This window comes from Pagrus pagrus (assembly GCF_965226575.1).
Source record: "Pagrus pagrus genome assembly, chromosome: 17".
NCBI classification, from domain to species: domain Eukaryota; kingdom Metazoa; phylum Chordata; class Actinopteri; order Spariformes; family Sparidae; genus Pagrus; species Pagrus pagrus.
Window position 1 is genome coordinate 6717982 of NC_140201.1, and position 21948 is coordinate 6739929.

At 41.7% G+C, this 21948-nt stretch overlaps 2 protein-coding genes across 3 annotated transcripts; one reads left to right on the plus strand and one right to left on the minus strand.

The window, feature by feature from the left end:
- Positions 1-622: 622 nt before the first annotated feature.
- LOC311272850 (lamin-A-like) lies at positions 623-9115 on the minus strand. 2 transcript variants are annotated; one of them, XM_084379551.1, is made up of 13 exons: positions 8934-9115; positions 7833-8186; positions 5651-5807; positions 4432-4557; positions 3963-4133; positions 3693-3818; positions 2886-3106; positions 2528-2798; positions 2173-2280; positions 1957-2076; positions 1784-1840; positions 1329-1526; positions 623-1177 (listed from the first exon to the last, which is right to left on the minus strand). In XM_084379551.1, exons 2-13 carry the CDS (start codon positions 8168-8170, stop codon positions 1142-1144), a joined length of 1929 nt encoding a protein of 642 aa, XP_084235677.1. In that variant the 5' UTR covers positions 8171-8186; positions 8934-9115; the 3' UTR covers positions 623-1141. The 2 variants fall into 2 exon arrangements, with proteins under 2 accessions (XP_084235677.1, XP_084235676.1); XM_084379550.1 differs by having other exon boundaries at positions 1329-1529.
- Positions 9116-11840: 2725 nt separating this feature from the next.
- Positions 11841-21621, plus strand: usf2 (upstream transcription factor 2, c-fos interacting). The gene is given in 11 exon segments (XM_084379552.1): positions 11841-12814; positions 15432-15475; positions 15711-15826; positions 16424-16569; positions 16571-16636; positions 16638-16795; positions 17040-17127; positions 18296-18354; positions 18929-19020; positions 19473-19601; positions 20181-21621. Coding segments are annotated over 11 exon segments (1026 nt in total). The 5' UTR covers positions 11841-12776; the 3' UTR covers positions 20271-21621.
- Positions 21622-21948: the final 327 nt, after the last annotated feature.

The following is a 21948-nucleotide window of genomic DNA, read 5'->3' on the forward strand; positions in this document are numbered from 1 at the left end:
GAAAATGGACAGTGGCGGAAGTAAAAATAGAAATACTACTACACCATAAATAGTCTGTAAGAGGTAAATGTTATAAAACATCATCGTGATCAGTTAAACATAATCAAATATACTTTCATGGGAATTAAATATAATGTAAGATTTAGTATAACACTATAACTCACTGATTAAATGTATTTATTTTTAAAATAAAGGATCAACACTTGGGAGTGATACTTTATGTTAAAATTACATACATTAAATTGATGAGTTACAGTTTTATATTGCATTTTATTTAATTGCGATGAAATTATATTTTATTTAAAAAGCATAAATTTTAAAGTATATAATTATTTGTTTTATTTTTATTTTTAGAACATCCCCTCATATAAATCTGTACATGTAGAGGTAAACATTGTTTTGCTTGTTTGTTTTTGTACGTATTACACAGAAGGGCCCCTTTCGGAGTATTATATTATTAGATGGGCCATCATATTATTGGAACATCATTATTGCTGAATTAACATACGCAGTGTTTGTGTTGTGTGTTTGTGTGTGTGTCACTTTTGTTGATCAAGACAAATATGGCAGAATTCTGAAAAAAGTGTTTATTGTTATCAGTAAAAATACACAATATCCTGTGGATCCGTAGCAAGGTTTGGCTAAATTTACTTATTAACTCCAAGTAAATTCTGTTCTAAATAAATGTATCCTTCAACATAAGTGAGCACAAATGAATTTACTGAAACCCTGCCGCATCAGCGTTCACCAAGAGTAAACCTGATCTGTTTGGCACAATAAGTATAATTTACGACCAGCAGCAGAAGCTGTTGATATCACCAGCTTTATAAATTAGTCCAAGCTGTTGTTTTAAGCTGCTGATAAGCTCTTGATTTACTACTTACTGGAAGCCTGGTAGAAATTCCCAACCCTTAATGTCACTGATACAAAAGTGGCGGCTTTAATCACCTTTTATATTCAAGAACATATGTCAAAGGCATGCCTATATACATTATAAAAAAGCAGTATGAGGTTTTATTGCATACAGTATCTTTAACATAATTCAAAAGTACATGAACTGAACTTGATAACTGGTAACTAAAGAACTAATAACTAAAAACTAATTGAATAGTTGAAGTGTTTTCAGCGAGGATCCAGAGGCTCACATGACTGGACAGCTCTCCAATCCAAATCCAGCCTGAGAGAAGATATTACCAGAGTTTTAGTCATCACACACAAAAATAAAGACAGAAGAAATGTCAATTTAACAGTTTTGTGGCAGAATGTTTTGTTTGTTTTCCAGTTAGGCCTTTAAAAAGATTCAAAGGAGGTCATATGTTGGTGCCCACCTTGCGAGGAGTGCTGGTGCTGAACACGTAGGAGTGTGGCAGTAAACCCTCGGAGAGGCCTCCGCTGCGGAACGAGCGGGAGGCTGAGCTCACCGAGCAGCTGCTGGATTTGTCTGAAGGAAGTCCGCAGGAGCCGCAGACCACCGTCCGGCTCCGCAGGTTGTACTCACTGTCCCCCCCACAGGTGCTGTGAGCCACCTGCTGAGGCAGAGAGACAAACAAAAAGGTTTTATACTACTTTTTTCACATATTCAGTCGTTCTCCCCAAGACTTGTAAACACACTTTCATGTGTAAATCTGGTTTCCCTTTAAGATGCATGTTGTGGGACTATTTTTTGTATTTCAGCTCTATTTATAATTTTAAAAAACTAGGAAACTGGTGAACACAGTAAACTGTAGCTAACTGGTCCTGCAGATTTCTGTGTTTTGCATATTACAGGTACAGTTTCTCTCACCATGTCATCATCATCTTCTTCAAGATGTGTGCGGGTCACCTTCCTCATCGCCATTTCCTGGAGGGAAAAGTAGTATATGTTTATTAATTCATTTATTTAGTGGCACTCAGTGTTGTATAATTGACTGTGGCCATAAAGAAAATCTAATCACAGTACTTTAAAATGTAACATACCTCTCCACTGGCACTGATCAGGGTGGTCTGGAACAGGTCTCCGGTGCCCCAGGAGGGCTGAGTCTTCCACACCAGGTCAGAGGGAGGACTGTGGGTCCCACCAGCACCAGAGGCCCAGATCTGTCAACCACGATTACAAGGTACAAGTAGAGTGAGATATCAGTGACTGTGTTCATCGCTGTGCTGCTCAGTTATGATTCTGCTGAGTGAACATACCGTGACCCTCTGTCCGGCCTTCAAAGTGAATTTCACTGGAAACTTGAAGATGATGGACGCACCGGATCCAACCTGCCGCTTCAGCTGCCAGTTCCCCAGGTTTTGATCCTGATGGTGGAATAAAAAGTCAGCGGATCTTTTTCCTCCGAGTTATATTCTCCCTCAGCTGGTAATGAATTATTAATCTGGGCTTTTAAAGCTGCATGAGGGGAATTTGTATCTGTGACTTCAAGTGAAGATGGGAGCTCTATTTTCTAAAAGATTCAGCCTCTGATAAAAATGTAAGAAAACTGCAGACAGCATGTTTGTGCTGACATATAATAGATCATAGTTAATAATTTATTCATCTTCTCACCTCATCTGCTTTGTTGCTCAGTCTGACATATTTCCCCTCCAGGTCCACCTCGTCCACGGTGACCCGTCCGCTGGCTGAGGCCTGCTGGGTGATGCGAGTGCGGGCCACGGCTCCACCTGTGAAGCTGGAAGCCTCGCTGTCGGTGTCGTTGGGGCGGCGCCTCTTGGCAGGAGAGTTCTGGCTGCTGTAGTTGACTGATCGAGAGTGCGCTGAAGCAGAGGAGCGACTTGCTGTCACTTTCATGGGCGGGGGGCTGGGGGAGAGACGCAGCCTGCAGAGACAAACAGGATGAGGATTATTAACTGGGTGTCACTCTTATTCGTTGAATAAACTCATTGTGAGCTCAGGGTCAACAAACCTCTGCTCCTCTCCCTCCAGCAGCTTCCTGTAGGCACAGATCTCCATATCCAGAGCCAGTTTGACATCCAGCAGCTCCTGGTACTCATCCAGCTGCTGCTGCATCTGCTGCCTCATCTCGGCCATTTCTCTGTCCTTCTCTCCCAGCCGGCGGCGTGTGGTGTCCCGCTCCCGAGACAGGGCGTCCTCCAGGTCCCTTATCTTCGCCTCACGGGCCGCCAGCTGGACCAGACCGAAGAATCGCACGGTTATTGTCAGGTCAAAATTAGACAAGTCAGTCGCTGTAATTGATGATTTTTAGTGACATCTTTAAGTGACATGAAGTTAAGTGAAATTTTGTCCTAATAAAATGTGTTATATTATATGCCAGTTTTGTTAAGATCAGTCAAAAGATGGTAAAAAGTGCCCTTTTCTTCTCAGAAAATATAAAACAAACAGGAAAATCTGCTTAAAATGAGAAAAATCAACAAAACATTGTTTGCAACAAGGACACAACTGTTTGTTTCATTGCAAAACCTCAAAATCAAAAAGTGCATTTGTCTCATTTTCCAGTCAAAAATCTCTTAACACTTAAAGGTGCAATGTGTAAGAATTGGCCACCTCTTGAATTCATACTCCAAACATATAACAACTGTCTTTTTTATTTGAATCTCCATAAATGAATAAATAATCTCATGTTTTAAATTTAGAAAACATTAAAGTGAAGTTTTTGTCTTTGCTTGAACATTTGGAAAACGTCCCATTAACCTCCTTTTGCTGCTTTATGTTACATGTTTAAGTGTAATAACCCAGGATGTTTTCAGGTCACCTGTTTCTGCAGCTGACTGAGCTGAGTCGACGTCGACTCCAGGCGGATTCGTGTCTGCTGCAGCTCCTCGTGCGCTGCCCCAACCAGGTGGCTGCTCCTGTCGGCTGACTGACGAGCATTTTCCAACTGGCAGAGGAAACGACAAGGTAAGAAAATATGTTGTGGATATTTATTCTGTGCCGTTTGTCACGTTACTGATATTTTATCTTCCACTAAAAGCTACATAAAAGAAGTGTATGTTTTTATGACAACATTAAATCGATGCTCTACCTTGGAGTTGTAGGTCTTCTCAATCTCATCCTTGTACATTTTGATCTGCAGCTCGTGTTGGCTGCGCAACTCTGCCAGCGCCTCCGACAGCTTACTTTCAAACTCTTGCTGGTGGCCATTGTCCATCTCCACCATACGAGACTCATGGCGCCTCTTAACTTCCCGCAGTTCCTGTTGGAGAGTCACCAAAATCATCAACTGCAAATGCATGTTTATGTTTTAAATAACTGGCAGGTGCTGATGTGATGAAAGCAGTGTTTTCCCCTCGGTTTGTGGAAGAGATAAGTGCATGTATCTGGCAGTTTCACATCATGTTGGACCAATATTAACCCGATCTGCTGGGGTTGGGCGCTGCACCCTAAGCTTAAAAATGTTAGGGGAAGCCCTGACAAAATGGGAAAACAATAAAGAAAGTGAAGGTTTAAAATGATTCACTGATAGTGATGATGAGGTGTTTTCTGAGTCTGACCTCAGAGTGGAGGTTCTTCTGAAACTCCAGCTCCTCTTTGAGGGTTTGGATGCGGTTCTCTCCGTCCACCCTCCTCAGCATCTCATCCTGCAGCTGCTTCCTGGCATCGCCCAAACTGGTGTCCAGCTAAGAGAGCACAACAGGAAGTGAATATTAGTAAAAAGCAAACGCACAAACGTTCATATTGACATGCAGCAGAGCGCAGAAATACGCGGTGAATACAGTACGAGGACAGGAGAGAAGGGAGGCTGCTTGAAGAGTCTTAAAGGGACAGTTCACCGCAAAATAAAAAATCCTGTGGTGCCATTCATCCATCTAGATTGTTTTGGTGTGAGTTACAGAGTTTTGTAGATATCAGTGGTAAAGATGTCTGCGTTCTCTTGAATATATGGCTTTTGGTGCTCAAATTGCCAAAAAATACATGTGAAAAAACTCCACAGCAATGTCTTTTTCCAGAAATCATGACCCGGTTACTGAATATAATCCACAGAGCTTGTTGTGAGTAGTTTAATTTAGGAACTATTTCCATATCACCGCACCAAAGGAAGCAAGTCCATGAGTGGATACATGTTTCCTTCTGCTTGGTGATACCGAACAAAAGTAGTTCCTGCATGAAAAACTGCTCACAACAAGCTCTGTGGGTTATCTTGAGTAGCTGGGTCATGATTTCTGGAGAGAGACATTTCCGTTGAGTTTTTATAATGTGTTATTTTTTGGCGCTTTGAGTACCACAAGCCAGGCGACATCTCGCTCCTTCATCAGACATCTCCACAAGCTGATTTCTCCAAAACTCAGCAACTCGCACCAAACAATCTAGATGACTAAATAGGAGTACAGATAAGAGGAGAAATATTTGGGATGTTGTCACTTTAAGTCTGAAGACAGCAAACGCATCATTTATTTGCTCATACAGACACAGAGTTCAAGATGTTTCATGTTTTATTTTTACTCAAGAATGTTATGCAGGCTCTGGCCTTGTGATGTCTTTGCAAAACTGGAAAAGCTCGAAAAAAAGAAAAAGTTAGCTGGGGGCAACAAGGCGAGACTAGGGTTGTGACTTGATCTGTGATAAGCTGACCTTTAGAACGACAAAGTTGGAAACACAGAGGAGTCTGAGGGAACTGACTGTGTGTTGGTGAGCGTGTACGGTAACTGCAGAAAGATGAGGCCCAGATGTGTTTCCACTGAGTTTTAAAACTCAGCGTGAGTTGGAGTTTACCTTGGCAACCTGCGTCTTCAGGTCCCTGTTTTCCACCTCGAGGTTACGCTTCTCTCCCAGAGCCGTAGTCAGGGACGCATCCTTGGAGTTGAGCAGAGCCTCCAGGTCTTTGAGCCTCTGCTGCGCTCCGGCCAGGTCCGACTCCTTTTTGGTGTTCCTGTAAAGACAAAAAGAGTACATAAGAGGCGAGGAAAATGGTGAGTAAGGGGATAGACATGCATTTTGTTTTGTAACTTAGGAACCAAGTGGAATTTATTTACTACAGTTTCCTTTACACGGTGCAGTGAAACACAATCTGGGCTATTTTAGATTGAGGATGTAGTCTGGATGAAATAGAAACAGGGGAAAGACCTCGGTGCATATGACTCACAGACCACAAGGATCTGCGTCCAGTCACGTGTATGCGGTAGCCACAAGCCACAGCCACTGGTGTTTAGCGGAGACGCTGCCATGGCAACGGCTTGGCTTTGCCAAACACACAACTGTCTCCGTCTCAATATTTATGGAAAAATAATGGAAGCGCAAAGAGTGCAGCCCTCCAAACACTGCCACGTATTGTGTGCATAATGATTACTTTTGGTGAAGGAGGAGAAACTGGGGAAAGAGTTAGTCATCGGGCTCTGGATGTGGCAGCATGGGAAGGAGTCGGCGTAGAAAAGTCCAACGTCAAACAGCAGTGAGCAATGAGGAGGGTATGCTGGAGCTTGGGAGTGGCCCCGACAGCAGCAGGGCGACACTGTTCCCCAGAGCGTCAGCAGGAGTTGTACAGACATCAGCTAATTACAGCTAATGAGTGAGAGTGTTGTGCTGCGGTGGCAGGAATGTTTTTAGATATTAACACTGCAATCACAAAAAAACTCTCAGTCAAGCTTTAGTGCACATATTGATGGTCTTTTAAAGGGAAGGACTCGGATGAAAAATGGGGATTTTAGCAGCCTCAGGGCAGCTGTTTCTTTTTATGATCATAAGATAAACAAGATCTCTGGATCAAGAGTGTCTTTTCATTTTGATTAAAGGCTGATTTGTTTTACTTTCGTATAAAAAAAAACTTTTATAGTCTTGGGGAGAAGAGGTCTCTCGCTCTGTTATGTGTTGCGGTGTCTGCAGTTATATTGTAAGTACTTTCCGAGAGGGTTTGGTACTTCTGACTCGACTGTGTTATTACTTGCCACAAGTGATAATTAAGGGATAATAGTAAAATGTTGCGTAACAATAGAACAAGTAGAGAAGAGTCATAAAGACAGTGAACTGACACGGTAATGTCAGGTTGATAGCGATGTTTGGGCCTATCTAGTTTGCCATTGTTCGTATGGATCCCACTGCTTTTCCTGCCTCTGATTGGTCGCCTTCATCAGGTTTAGGCAGAGCCCTTGAGCAGAGCGAGTTGCAACAATGGAAGTTTAAAGTGCAGATCGTCACCTGATACATGGAGACTTCATTGACTTTATTGATTGATTGATTTGGGCTGCTAGCATTCACAGCTAACCTCAGGGAACTATTGAGAAGCTCCACGATCCGCCATTGCTTTAAAAGAAAATGGTCCGTTGGAGTTAACGGAGATGGCGCGACTCTCTCTACTTAAGGGCTCTGGTGTGAGGTTAGGGTAAGAATAACAGGGCAGCCAATCAGAGACAGAGGAGGGCCGGTCTCGGGATCCACGCACGTGGCTGTAACACGGCAGTGTGAGATGCATTTTTTTTCTCTATGATCTCAGCTTTTTTAATTTGTACGAGGAGTATTATGAGTGTTGTTTCACACGCAGTCAGAAGACACCACATCTCACAATGTTTCAGGGGTGCTTTAAAGAAATCCAGGGCCTCTAACATGCTGAGGCCCCCTTAAACCCCCCCTACCTCACACTTGGTTGTCACTGTTTCAAAAGTGTTCGTCCTTTTTTTTCCACTAGCACACACATGCAAGCATAGAAAACGTTATAGAAATGGGATTTAAAAGTTATTATCGAATCGCTTTTTGTAGCGTTGTTGCATGTGTCTGCTGCAGTGGACATTTACGTATCCATGCATTAAAGGATTAACTAATAGGAACATGTTTTTTGTATGTTTTGTTTGTTTTTTCTTCACTATAAAGCAAAAACAACATTAAACACAAGTTAAAGTAACTGTGTGCAAGATTTCACATGCCTACAATGGAGTCTAAAAAAAGAAATTCCTCTGGCACCCACCTTGCCTTCAGCTCTTTGTAGTCCTCTCTCAGCTTGCCCAGCTCCAGCTGCAGACGCGCCCTCTCTTTGGCCACAGAGTCCAGAGTCTGACGGGCATCGGCCAGCTCCGTCTCGTAAGCCGCCTTCAGGCCCGTCAGCTCCCGGCTGACCTCGGTCTCCGACTCGGTGATGCGCAGACGCAGGCCGGCGTTCTCGGCCTCCAGGAAGCGCACCTTGTCGATGTAGACGGCCAGCCGGTCGTTGAGGTTGGACAGGTCCTCCTTCTCCTGGAGGCGAGTGATGCGGTTGGGGGAGATCGGTGTGTTTGCACCTCGGGGAGTGTTTTTGGGCGTCGCCATTGTTCTTATTTGCTGTCTTTCCAGAAACAGATTATCAGATTAGTTATAATGATAGTTTGTTTTCATGCATTAAAAATGTAAAGGACTTTTTTTTTTATTTTGATGTACTTTACACTTAAAAACACACTTTTTCAGCCTGTTTTTTTCTGTGATCTCGAGGCTATCTCTGTGTGGTTACGGGTTTCTGAATACTTTGAGTGTGTGTTTGCTGTCTCTGCATGTACTTTTGACTATTTTTGGTATTGCACATGCTCTGTGCTTATTTTTTTTCATTTCTTTTGTACATAATTTTCACTTTATATTGTTGTTAAAGCACTTTATGAATTGAAATTAGCTTTACAAATAAAGTTTTACTTACTTACTTTGATATTTGAATAATTTACATAGCAGGATGGAGGAAACTGACCATCTGGCTCAGTCTACAAATTTACATTTAAAATTCACCTCTGTTAGTATTAAAATAATCCAGAAAAAGATGAAGAAAACATTTTCTAACATGTTCATTACTTTCAAGGAAAAGTGTGAACTCGCATGTGTGTATAACGAGGCCATAACTGCAACTTTAGCATTGAAAATAAACATAAATCACTGTGAAATATGCTCTGTTTCTAGAAACTTCCAACTCTTTTGAGTGCGATAGCATAAAACGCACAAAAGAAAAGAGTACAATTAATGAAAAGACATGGGAGGGGTTATCGACTCCACCCTAAAATCAAATAAATGTCCCTGCACAAAAGATGCCAACTGTAACAAGAAGATTTACCTTTTTAAAGCTCGTCAGGTGAAGAGAAAAGGCTGCTCCGAGATATATTCGTAGACTTTTCTGTGAATTTTCTTGTGATGAAAGTCCCTCTGAGATCTCCAGCACTGCTCAGTCTGTTACTGCGCTGTCTGCAAGTCCATCTGACGGTGCCCATGTAGGAAAGAATGAGATGGGAGGAGAGGAGAGAGGTTGGCCTCAAGTTTGGCACTTGGTAGGTGGTTGGTCCTCACTCTCTCTCTCTCTCTGTCTCCCTCTATGTCTCTCTCTCTCTCACTGTAATGGGTGTGCAGTCTGAATGAATGAGTCATCCTCCACTCAAAGAAACTCACAATGCCATGTGATACGTACAAGGGATAATTTTAAGCAGATCTGTTGCCTGCGAGTCGGGATCTACTCGTTTACTTTGACTCAAACCGCCGATACTTCTGCACGAACTTACATAAGAGGTTTCAGATTGTTTTAACTCCTTAGCTGAAGTTTTCAGAGCTCGAACCTTCGTTTTGTGCATATTTATTTAAGATAAACAACTCTAAATGACTTTCCCTACTCTTTAAAAACATCTATATGGTCGGTTAAGTTTCAGGAATGTGTGTTTCAGCTTTGATTAAACGTCCCTGTCTTAAGAGAGTCTCAACTGTAACACAGCCAAGAAAAAAAACTAGAATGCTCAAGCAGACCACAGTAATGTCACTCTGGCTTTCTTTCACAAACATGATACTTGTAAGGATTTTTTAAAAACCCATTTAAATTGGAGGTGGCCTGCTGGCGAGCACAGGAACTGCTACTCAACAGGAAGTAAAAGGGGAAACCTGGATGTGTACGGGTGTTAAAACAGAAAGTTTCAGTGTTTTCCTCTCCACACTTACGCTTTCAAGAACTTTGTAAGCTTGAACATCTGTGTGAATGATATCAGTCAAAGAAAACTCACTTATCAGTGAACACAATAAAATGAGTTATTGGATATGTTGGACCCTGCTGTGCTTTTTGGGGCTGTGTCAGTTGTTACCTAATTTGATTGAAACCTTTAAAGGTCTAGTGCGTAGGATTAAGTCGTTTTGCATTTTGCAACCAAATGAAGATCCTCAGCTCATCTTCCTCCTCCAACGTGGAGGGAAATGCAAAAGGCCCAGCCAGTGTTTGTTTGTCTGTTCCAGACTCGTTCTAAGGTCACAGAAACAACACAATTCTTAGTTTCAGGTGATTATACACTAATGAAAACATAATTATGAACGTTATATTCAATTTCTGACAATAGATCCTCCTAAATCCCACACACTGGACCTTTAAAATGTGGAAATATGTGCTTGTGACACCTTGTCACAGGTGTGGGTCTCAGTGTGGGCATGAGAAAAGGTTCTTCCTTCACATATTGTTGTATTTTTGGGGGCGTTTTATGTCTTTATTGAGAGTAAACAGACAGGAAATGTGAAGTGTGACTCTGTCAATGCTTCATGCCTTAAACAGAAGGACACCAATAATGATAACTGTTTCATTTGAGGGATTTTCACATATCCAAAGAGGTGAAAGTATCAAGAGAAAAAAAGAGGACATTTAAAAATACAATAAACATTTTTATTACAGGCTATGCATATATACATGTGTGACAGATGTGTTTTTCTTTCTGTCTCAGCTATTTAATCATGTTCACACATTAACAAAACACAAAATAATAATCTCAAACAGTGACTTTGAGTACATTAATTAAAAGTACATTTTCCATCTAATTCTGTTACATAAAATGAATGTAAAGGGTCAAATGTATCTATCATGTTGAGTCAATGTGTATAAATTAAACAATGTTTATGTAGCCGATCCTCTTAACTTCATATGTGATAACTGAATAAACAGAAGGTTGATGTATATCTGCAGTTATTTAATTTACCCACTTTGACTCAACGTGATAGAAAAACTGCATTAAATGAGACACTTACACTTACAATAAGATGGAACTTTTACATTTAATTAAAATACTTCATGTCACTGTTTTAAGGTATAATTAGTATTTTTTATTGCTTATTTTTAGCTTGTGGGATCCTGACTCCCTGGTTCAGACCAACTGATCTCAGGGAAAACTGTCAAATGTTGATGTTGATGCGACAGGAGATGCTTATGTACACACTCTGTAATGATCTTGTCAATTAATTTACGGTAATTAACGTCATATTAAGATGTTTTGACACAGCAGCACAAGGGAACAAGTAACCAAAAGTAGCAGGGCGAGATCGGAGACCCAGGAATATGTGTGCATGTACCTGTGTATTGTGTATTTAAGTAAATTACTATCTGATGGTTTTCTGGAGTGCAAACTATTAAACTATTCTGCATACAAGTATAGTATAGTATAGTAGTTACCTCATTAATCTTACACTACATAAGGCATCTTTCTTTCACACTTAAGTTTTTATTGAGTTATATCCAGACGGTCTGTTGATTTACTCCTAAGAAACATTTCTTGGATAATTTCCAGCCACTGATCCTGTTTTGTCTGGTTTACATTAGGCCAGTTCCCTTGTAATATTTTATTTATTTATTTACCTGCTCCCAGTAAAACTTTGATCAGGTAAAGATCTTCTCTCATCATTACACAGTGCATCTTTAACTCCTCTAGTTAATTAATCATTTAAAAGGTGTTTCAGTGCAGCTGTTCACCAGCAGCTCGTGAAAACACAATGGAACAAAGATGTTGATTTAAAAAACATAATGTGTGAATTAAATCCAACATGTAAACAGGCAGACATGCTGAGATCTCAGTCCTGGTTTGGTTATTTCCTATATTTTCTGCTGAGGGGCTTCACGCCTGCAGGCTGACACACCATCGCCTCCTCTGCTCGGCTGAATCTGATGTAAAGCTCCGCGCTGACAGCAGGAAACTCGACTTAATCTCCTTTTTAACGTCCTCCAGCTCAATCTGTCGTCTGATTTTTTAAGTAAAACTGATACTGGCTGTCCTACGTGACATAAAACTGTGAGTTATGGGGAGCGTGAGAGCTGTGCGTTGGTTTCGTGGCACGACACGGACCGTTTCTGTCATGTGGTTTGTGGGAAAACCCGTATTGGATCTCTGTGGTCACCTGGGCACAGGACCCGAGAGAAGTGTCGTTGACGAGCTGATTGTCAGCGTATGTTTGACTAACACAGCTCAGATCAATACGAGAGCCTGAACACACACATATATGACACTGTGTCACAAGTTAAAGGCGGGTAATCCGTCTAAATGCGAGTTTTACGCATGAATAAAGCGAGAAAAACGCGACAATCTGTTATTTAAAGGCCAAACTCTTTACATCCAAGGAGTCACGTGAATACTGCGTGACACAAAATGAAATCTTGCACATTCAAAGCAACACTTTCGGGGATAAAAAACAGTCGTTTCTCGACACGATAAAACCGCGCTAACTAGTCCACTCCGCGTCTTATTGGGCGCATGTCGCAGCCGCAGCTTTGCGCGGATAAACAGCAGCTGTTCGCAGCGGAGCAACAAAAAGAGAAACCAAGGACACGAAGATTTCACGCGAAGCTATAAGGAAATAATCTCCCATCCGCATATACAGAAGCCAATCTGAAAGACTTTAACGATCCCAGCCCTCACACCGGAGCCCCGCCGCCTCCGCGAAGCTGCGTAAACACCCGGGCTCTTTTCTTGTTCCTGCTCTCCGCACAGACGCAGACGGATCCGTCCCGCTCGGCAGCGGCCTCCATTTTAGCTCCTTGCCCGGTCGGTGCCTCACGTGTCCTGGACTGTCTTCCTCACATGACCCGTGTGTTTGTCCCCGTGATCAGCGCTTCCATCTCCGTAAATCAGTGTCGTTGAATATCGGCGTTTTACAACCCGCAAAAAGCTTCATGGATATGCTGGAGCAGAGTCTGGACAGCTCGGCGAGGTGAGAGGCTGTTGGCCGCTTCCTGCTCAGCCATGGCTCCCACCACGGCCTAAAAACCCTCTTTCTCCCTGCGATGCTCTCATAATAACCTGCAGATACTTTGAATGTGTGTGCACTGTTGTGTTTTCAGCTTCTGGTCCAGTCAGTGACGGTGCAGCCTGCAGTTGTGGTGCATTTAAAGACATTTTCGGCACATTTTGTGCGCCCTTTTGCAGATCTGGAACATCACGATTGCTGTTTTATTTACATGACAGGAAAGACAAATGCACAGCTGCAGTTTCTGACTATAATCACTGAGGCATCTCATTGCACTGTGCTGTTAGTGAACCTGATGCAGCTCTTTTAGGATTAAATGCTTTAATTTAGAGCAGGAGGGCGGTGTTGGGGGTATTTTAGTTATTTGTTAAGTTTGTCTCGACTTGTGCAGCAAATCAGAACACTAACAAGAGATTTAATGATCAGGAAATTATAGTTTTCCTCCTGGAAATTGCAGAAAATCTGATATCTGTCACGCTTGCACGCCAGTTTATATATCACTTTATTTATGTGTTATCATCATCTCCTCCTGTGACCACCTGGGGGCGCCCTCCTCCCACAGTGTGTTATTTTTATTTAATCCTTTTTTTTAAAAAAAAAAACAGGCAGTTTTTAAGATCTCCATTTCAAGAGACAGCTTTACAGTTTAAGCATAGACAGACAGACACGTTCACACTTCAGATTTCATATGTAAGAAAACAATTTCCAGTGTGATTGCAGATTTATACCTTTTTTAAAATGTTCCTTTGACATTGTTTTCTATTTGTAAGCAGTCCTGCACTACTCAAAATGAGTTAACAGAGCTGGATTAGCAGGATTAATCACAAAATAATCAAAATCGCAGTATGACAGAGTGCAATATCCAAATTAAAAGGTAAAATGTGTCTCAAAACAGTGTTCAAATGAAGTTTTGTAGTGCTGAAGAGGTGCCTTGGCCTGCAGAGCTTGTTTTCTCCAGATGTGATAAAACATGTGTTTGGCAGAGACCGGGAGAAATGCCACATCATCATGATTTTACTAGTTTTTCAATGACAGTGAAAATTGTGATGTCAAATTTAATCATCCATAATAATCATGAATTATAATTGCGATGTCCCTTTTTGACCATATCGTGCAGTTAGTTGGGGGGATATGGGTGCATTATGTGCATGTGCACGCAATAAAAGTCATATGAAAAGTGTCGCATTAGAAAATATTCACAAAACAAAAAAATCCAGTATGTTACAGAATAAACAATCAAGTGAAACACTAACACTGTAAGTTGGATTCACAGGAGAGCAGAGGTAACTCGGTGGTTTCTGTAGTCGAGCCATGTAAATCGACAACATACGTTGCTGCTCCCGTCTGTTTGTTAAAGAGCGCGATTCCACCTTTTCATTTAAGGTGCGACGGTGGTGAGGAATTAGGAGGCTGTGATACACAGTCAAGAGGATTTAAAGGGATAAGTTCACCTAAAAAAAGGAAAATTCAGTCATTATCTACTCAACGGATGGATGGAAGGTCAGGTGAAGTTTCGTAGTCCACAAAATAATTCTGGAGCTTCACAGCAAAACGGCGTTGCAGCTGAAGTAGATGGGGACTTGTTTTTAAAACACTTAAAAAAACAACTAAATAAAGAACATAAAATGGCTCCAAACAGCTCGTCAGACATTATCTGATTCTTCGGAAGCCCAGAGATCCTTAATTGATTTTAAAAATATGTCATACACCCCTTTTTTAAAAGCTGAGATCTTCACTGTAGCTGCTAAGCTTAAAGCGTTTATTGCGATTATTTTGACAGATATTGTGATATGATTCACAATTCACTTCTACGCATCACATTTTCCATTGTCACTCAAAAATATTTATTCAAATCTTGATGATGTGAGATTTGTTGGGGTCTGTACCAAACAAATATTTACTTCAAGATCAAGACTTGGGTGAACTGTGGAGAGGGAAGCAGGCATACAGTATCAGTAGCACAGACGGGTTTCAGATAGGATGGTCTTTCCACTAGCTAGAAGAAAAACGTGATTTGGGTCTTTTACAAAAATCTAATTTTGATCTCCAGTTTGCTTGACAGTTGTTACATATGGGTCTTTATAAGTGAGCCTGGTATCCAGCCAGAGTCATTTTTAACATTCAACCATGTCAATTTCAGAACTCTGAAGGAGGTTTGGATGTTGGTAGCAGCCTGGATATTCCTAGATGATGTAGAGAACAGCGTTTTTAATTATTTCCAGAATTCAGAACAAGCTCATGTTCGATGAGAGAGATCCGAAATGTTTCTAAAACAGACTGTAGATTTGCAGAGGACATAAAAAGAGGAGCCAGTGGCGTATAAAATGGTGTCATCTGTGTGACAGAGATAATATAGTTTATATATATATGATGAATAAAAGAGGACCAAGAATGGACCCTTGTTGTACACCCATACTTACACTGAAGGGACTTGACTTGGAGACATTGGAGACGACTATCTGAGTTCTCAGTCATAAAACCGTTATGAGGGCTCGCTCCACCTTGATAAGTAATGCTTTCTGAGAAATGTACAGGTTCCCCTCTTAAAATTGACTCATTTGTGTCGCTTTTTTGTTTTCAGTCACGACAAACAGGAAACAGAAGAGGTGGTGCAGCTACAGGAAGGTAGGAGCCTCATTTCTTGTAATCCTGAAAGCAAATAATCAGCTTTTTGTCTGAACATAAAATCTCTGATGCAAATTTAGGTTTTGCTCCTTTGAGGCAGAATGTGAGAACATTGAGTGCATTCCTGCATCGTTGTCTGAAGGAAACTCCTCGACTCACATCTGTTTTTTATCTTTCATGGCTCTGCCCCGTTGCAGCGTCACTGATTTGAACCTTGTTGACCTGTGTGTTGCAGGAGAGACGGTGGGGACGGAGGAGCAGACTGCAGTGACCATCACCGGTGTCCCGCAGGCTGCGTTCGCTGAGCACAATGTGCAGTACCAGTTCCGCACAGAGAACAGCGGAGGGCAGGTGAGCTGCAGATTAATCTGAGCCGCGTTCACACCAGCCGGTTTTCGAGAAATTTGAATTCTGGAAATAACCGCAAACCCCAACAGAGGAGACGGATGTTAACGCCTGATAAGCAGTTAGTTGTGACTGGAAGTTTAGCAAAACAAAACGAATGAGAGAGCGTGAATCTCAAATACTGTGTGTTTAGGTGAAGTCGGCTGTTTTTTGTTAAAGGAGCGCTCTGTAGTTTTGGGGAAGATCGACTGGTTTTTATGCTTAAACAAACTCTCTTTGTTTTCATGACTGAATAAACTGACCTTAAAGGACGACACAATTTCATACTGTTTTACTTTGTTCATTTGTGGCGGACCCTGCCACCTTTCTATCTTCAAACAGTGTTCTGGGACCTTGTTTTCCTCTGAGAACAGCTTGTTTATTCAGTTATGGAACTTTTTGTATTATTACCTCATTAGTATTTTAAATATTAAAATTCTGAGTTTGAATTTCTTCTCCAGAACTACATAGTGCTCCTTCAAGTAGGTCCCGGTTTTATTTAGACTTTGTGAAGTTGTTTGATCACTCTTTTTTTGAGACCTTTCCTCTCTGTTCTGTCCTCAGGTGACCTATCGTGTGGTCCAGGTGACAGATGATCAATTAGAAGCAACAGCTGACGGGACCGGAGCCGTCAGCGTCGTCTCTGCTGCGGCGTTCGCCGGAGCCCCTCAGGCAGTGGCACAGGTGAGTAAACATACAGCAGCTGTAAGGAGGTGATCATCGTCTAACTTATTATCTTACATGGTTGACCGACTTGCCCCTGACTCCACCTCTTCCAGGCTGTTATCCAGAACCCTTTCAGCAATGGGGGCAGTCCTGGCGGGGAGACTGTGGGAGGAGAGACACGTTTCGCCTATTTCCCTGCGGCCACTGTCAGCGATGGAACAGCCGTGTCGGTGCAGGCCACCGCCGACCCAACGATCACACAGGCAGGAGGTGAGGAAACGGCTGTGACCTCGCTCCTCGGTCACCTGTGGGACAACATGAATGAGCGGCATAACAGAATACTTCTATTCTACTTCTAATACTTCAGGGCTTCTGTTGATGATTTACAAAACACATGTTGCATGTCCTGCCGCCCTTTGACCTTAGTCACATTCCCAGGGTTTCTTGCAAAGTCTTGAAAGTTTGGAAAATGCTTGATTTTAACAGTTTTCATCCTTTGTCTCTCAAAATCCAGGTCAGTTTTACGTGATGATGAGCCCCCCGGAGGTGCTGCAGACGACGGCCCCTCGTACCATCGCACCACGCACACACACCTACACTGCGTGAGTATAATAAAACACTCCCCCCTCACACTGATCCCATCCATGAAGTTACCATCACCATAACTCTCTCCACACATGTTTGGCCGACTTCTCACCTCCACATTCTCTCACCCCTTTCCCTGTAACCTCACAGTGGATCGGATCTTCTTTAACTCTTCCTTCCCTTTTTTTTTTTTTGGAATGAAACCGTTTTGTTTGATTAGTTGTGTGTACAAATAAAGATACAGAAAACAAATCTATATCCATCATCTTAAACATCCAACATCTGAAAACCACACTCTGTCCTACTTACCTGCCATCCCCAGAGACCTTGGTGAAAGCGAGATGTTGCAGCATGGCAGTTCAAACTGGTGAGAAGAACTTTCACATACGCCCCCACCCTGCCCCCATCATGTGTTGTAGAGACAGACGTTTGTGGGATCACTAATCAATCATTAGCATCCTTGTATTGTGAATTGTATGTTGGCAGCGTTGACTGTATGTAAAGATGGGCGACGTGACGGCTTCTCAAGAGTGAGGATGAAACATTTCGATTGGCGTGCAGTACAGGTCAAAAACCTCTCCGTCGCCATGTTAGCAGATGCAGAGTGTTTGTCCCCAACATTCAAAAAGTCGTTCTTATCATGCTGATGTTTCCTCAAGTGTTAGTTTTCTAATGCGCAGACTCTGGCTCCAAGTCATGTCATCAGTGCAAGATGGCAGCACCCGTTATCCGGGATGTTTTTGCTTCATTTTTGTACAGTCAGAGGAAGAGGAGACGCGTCGTCCATCTTTATATACAGTCAAGAGTTGGCAGACATAGAACATTGCTAGCTTAAAGCTGTAAACTAAACCCGAGTTAGCATAAATAAGCCATCATACATCTTGATTCAGTGGCCGGATCCGACGAACCTTTGCCCTGCAGAGGATCTGAAGGTTCATCTGTACCTGCACCTCCTCTCCAAATAATAAAGACCTAAACTAACGGTGCATGTGGGTACTGCTCTTCAACCAGCCTAAATAGATAATAACAAAAGCCAATCCTTTGTTCAGAACTGTTTGACAAAATGTTTTTTTTGTTAACTGGGTTCTAGTTCAGGTGTTACAGATTTGTTTAATATTGAAAGTCGGATATTTTATTTAGAATTTCATTGTAAATATTTGTTTTCGTCTGTTCCTGTCTTTACAGGAAGGTGGAGGGTCCACGGGCGCCCAGAGATGAGAGGCGACGAGCACAGCACAATGAAGGTACGTGGTCGTCGGTGTCAGGAGAGTTTGAAACTGTGATGTCTCTGTTAGGCCGTATTTGGACCAAATCAGGTGCTGTGGCAGTACAGGAAGACACAGTTGGGATAGTATCATTATTTTCGTACATCATTTGTACAATGCTGCGTGAGACACCAAGCAACATAATAGAAACTCAGAGCAAGTCGGTGGACTTCTGAACGTTTGTGATAACATCCGCTCTGTTTGCTATATGACTGTATTTGTTTCACCCTGACACCAAACGCGTCATGTCAACCAGCGTAGATAAGCCACCAAAAGAACTTCCATTATAAGTATGAATGAAGCAGGCTGTATTTATGGTGGCTTGAACAACATTACTGTTGACCAGCCGGTCTGGCTTGATTCTGTTTTAACTTTTCGCCACAAGGCAACTAAGTTTTTTCCCACAAATCTTGTGATAGAATGAGTCAGACGAACACCAAATTTGGTCTGAATGAGGCTTAAGAGATGTTTTCTGAAGTCCCTGTGTTTTGTGAATGCAACACAGGCTGTAGTTGTAGTTTAACTGTGTTTCAATTGTGTTTCTTTTTTGCAGTGGAGAGAAGAAGAAGAGACAAGATTAACAACTGGATCGTCACGCTTTCAAAAATCATCCCCGACTGCAGCGTAGACAGCAGAACTGGAGCGGTGAGTTCCTCAGAGGTCAGCCTATATATATTTTCCAAAGCACATAATAACAAGTTACATAAAATCTGTCTGTAAAGATCCGGTATTTTGAGGTCGCACTGCTGGCGGCAGCTGCTTGTCTATCTGCGATCTTTTGAAATTAGCATCTGTGTTACATTTTCTGACCACTTCCATACTGGAATCAGTGCAGTGTGTCTGCACTGCTAATGCATGCTTGCATAACTGGTGCTGAAAGTCAGATTGAAACACCGCACGTAACCACAGCCAAGGCATTTCAGTCTCAGTTAAAATGAGGCTCTATTAAGTAATATTTCAACTGTTTGGGACATGTGGCGTTGTACTTACCCAAGGGTTGGGTCTGAAATGTTTCAGTAACTGGAGGAAAGTTCACTGAAAATGTATGCGAGTGACACTTGACACATTTAACACCTCATTGTTGCTGCGTTTCTCAGAGTAAAGGAGGCATCCTGTCCAAAGCCTGCGACTACATCCGAGAGCTGCGTCAGAGTAACCAGCGACTGCAGGAGAGTTACAAAGAGGTGGAGCGGGTCGAGATGGACAACGAGCTGCTTAGACAACAGGTCAACATCTTATATGAACCCGTCATTCTTTGAGGGCAGAATTTATCTCTATGTATCTCTGTGTATGTAAAAAGTATTTTAAGGTGCAGGCCTGAACAGAGGTTGCCCATTTAATCTGTGGTAAAAGTGGGTAAACATCTAGACAGGAAACAAACCTTTAAAAAAAAAATCCAACCTAGAACCAAAAGTTAACCTTGCCCTACATATTTAACATGTTAATGCAAGCTTATGAATGAGGCAGGGAAACACTGACTGCTATCTGCAGAATCTTCTGAATAATTTATCAGCAAAAACATTGTGTTTTTGTCTCAATTTTCCATCATTGTATTATCAATGTCCATTTGTGTCTTTCTAAATATAATGTTTAACAATATAACATCCATTCAGTCACTGTACAAATACAAATACTCCAATATCATAACATATACTCAGAGTTCACCTTTGTCAATGATGCCACAAACACTGATAAACGTGTCCGTCCGTGTCATTGTTTCCTAAAATGTCAGTTTCTACCCATCCAGATGTAAACAGACATGTAATCTTCTTAATGTGTCTAATTATCTGTCTTTTATTTTCCAGATTGAAGAACTGAAGAATGATAATGCACTGCTTCGAGCACAGCTACAGCAGCACGGCGTAGAAGTCAACGGAGATGCAACGCCACAGTGATTGTGGACTTGGACACTTGTACCATCACAAACACAAACGTCGCATCCTCCCACCCACCTGAACAATAACCAGGAAAGGAATAATAACGATGAGAGACGATTTCCATCTGAAATTGGACCACGAAAACACGCGCAGGGCTCGAGATGAACACTGAAGGACCTCCAGCTGTTCGACGGCTCTGAAATCCGTTAACTGTGTAGCTAACTGAACCTCTCACCTCTGCTTCAAGGAAAAAAAAAAAAACGACCTCTGCACAGCACCACCACGCTTGCACCAAACGTTTCTTTTTATTTTAAATTATGAACCTGCCACAGAAAATTTACTTTTAATGATTTCACCTTTTTATCGTACCACAAACGCCTACTTGTTCCTTTTTTTTCTGTTGACATTTGCTGTGTTTGAAACTACTAAATGTGGCATGAATGATAGCATCCATTTACTTTTAATTTATTAGTCTTTAATAAGGAATGTGTACACAGAAAGAAAAGCTGATCTCTGAATTCACTTTTTCCCCAGCAACGGACGAATAATGAGCAGATCAGATATTTTGATCGTGCTCATCACTGTTTCGAAGGAGAGTTTAACTGTCAGTGGATCACGTGTGTGTGTATATAGTTGATCTGTGTGCAGTTTGAGGTAACTTTTTCTGCCTTTTAACACTGACACTCCAAACACCAGGCAGAGCTCACAAACTTTATAAACACAGTCTGAGTCAGTACATTCAGAAACGATGATACTTTTTTTTCTGACAAAGTAAAAGCAGCTTTGATAGCACAGGCATGGAGGTTTTATTTTTAGTGCAAGGCCTTAATAGAAGCCTGTCGGAGAATCTAGGTGTTAACATAGCTCAGGTAATTGGGATAGTGCACTGGCAAGTGGTTCCCAGACTCGATGAAGTCTTTACATATAGAGTTTAGCTCTCTGTCGTGTCCCCAGTAGGTGCAATGTACAGATAAGAGAGTATGGAGATGATTTTCAACGTGAGTCATTCTTAAAGGGCATTAAAATATGGTTTGTTTGTATATCTGCTAAATAGGTCACTGGTGTAATGCACTGAAATAGAGGTTCAGTCATGAGAGGTCTCGGCCTCTGTTTGGCCCACTAGTCCTGCTGCATTTTTAGTGGACACCCCAGGTGGCTTTTCTTTCGCAATATTCCCTAATTCTTTAAAAAACTCTGGGAACCGTTGCTGCTGACAGAAGACGACCGTGGCCAGGAATGTGCTGACGAGGGTAGTTTGGATGCGAGTGATGATAGTTGTAACTAACCAGCTTTTGTCACCACAGCATGGAAATATAACCACTGGCATGACTAAATCTGACTACAATAAAACTGAAGTGTTTATACCTGAGTGGTGTTTATCACAGGTGTGTGTGTTTTTAAATTGCCTTTGAGCAGCAAGGGAGATACTTTCAAGGTTGAATTAGATTTATCTAGGAGCTTTCTGTTCACTTTTGTTTTTGAGTGTAAGGGAAGTCTCAGTTTTATACCATCAAAAACTTTAGCTCAGTGGTGGAATGTAACTAAGTACATTTACTAAGTAGTAGGATTACAACAGTGAGTCTTTTTACTGTACAATAACTGTCTCCGAAAATATCACGATTTCAGGATGTAAACATACTCACTCTTACATACATACATGCTTTTACATACATACTCACTTTTACTTACATACATA

What these genes read in the sequence shown, in the direction of transcription:
- LOC311272850 (XM_084379550.1), bottom strand. Translation starts at nt 8,170, where the DNA reads ATGGCGACGCCCAAAAACACTCCCCGAGGTGCAAACACACCGATCTCC. An exon ending in AGAAGACCTACAACTCCAAG is followed by an intron (nt 3,819 to 3,962) that starts GTAGAGCATCGA and finishes TTCCTCTGCCAG; the next exon opens with TTGGAAAATGCTCGTCAGTC. An exon ending in TGAGCAACAAAGCAGATGAG is followed by an intron (nt 2,281 to 2,527) that starts GTGAGAAGATGA and finishes TTCCACCATCAG; the next exon opens with GATCAAAACCTGGGGAACTG.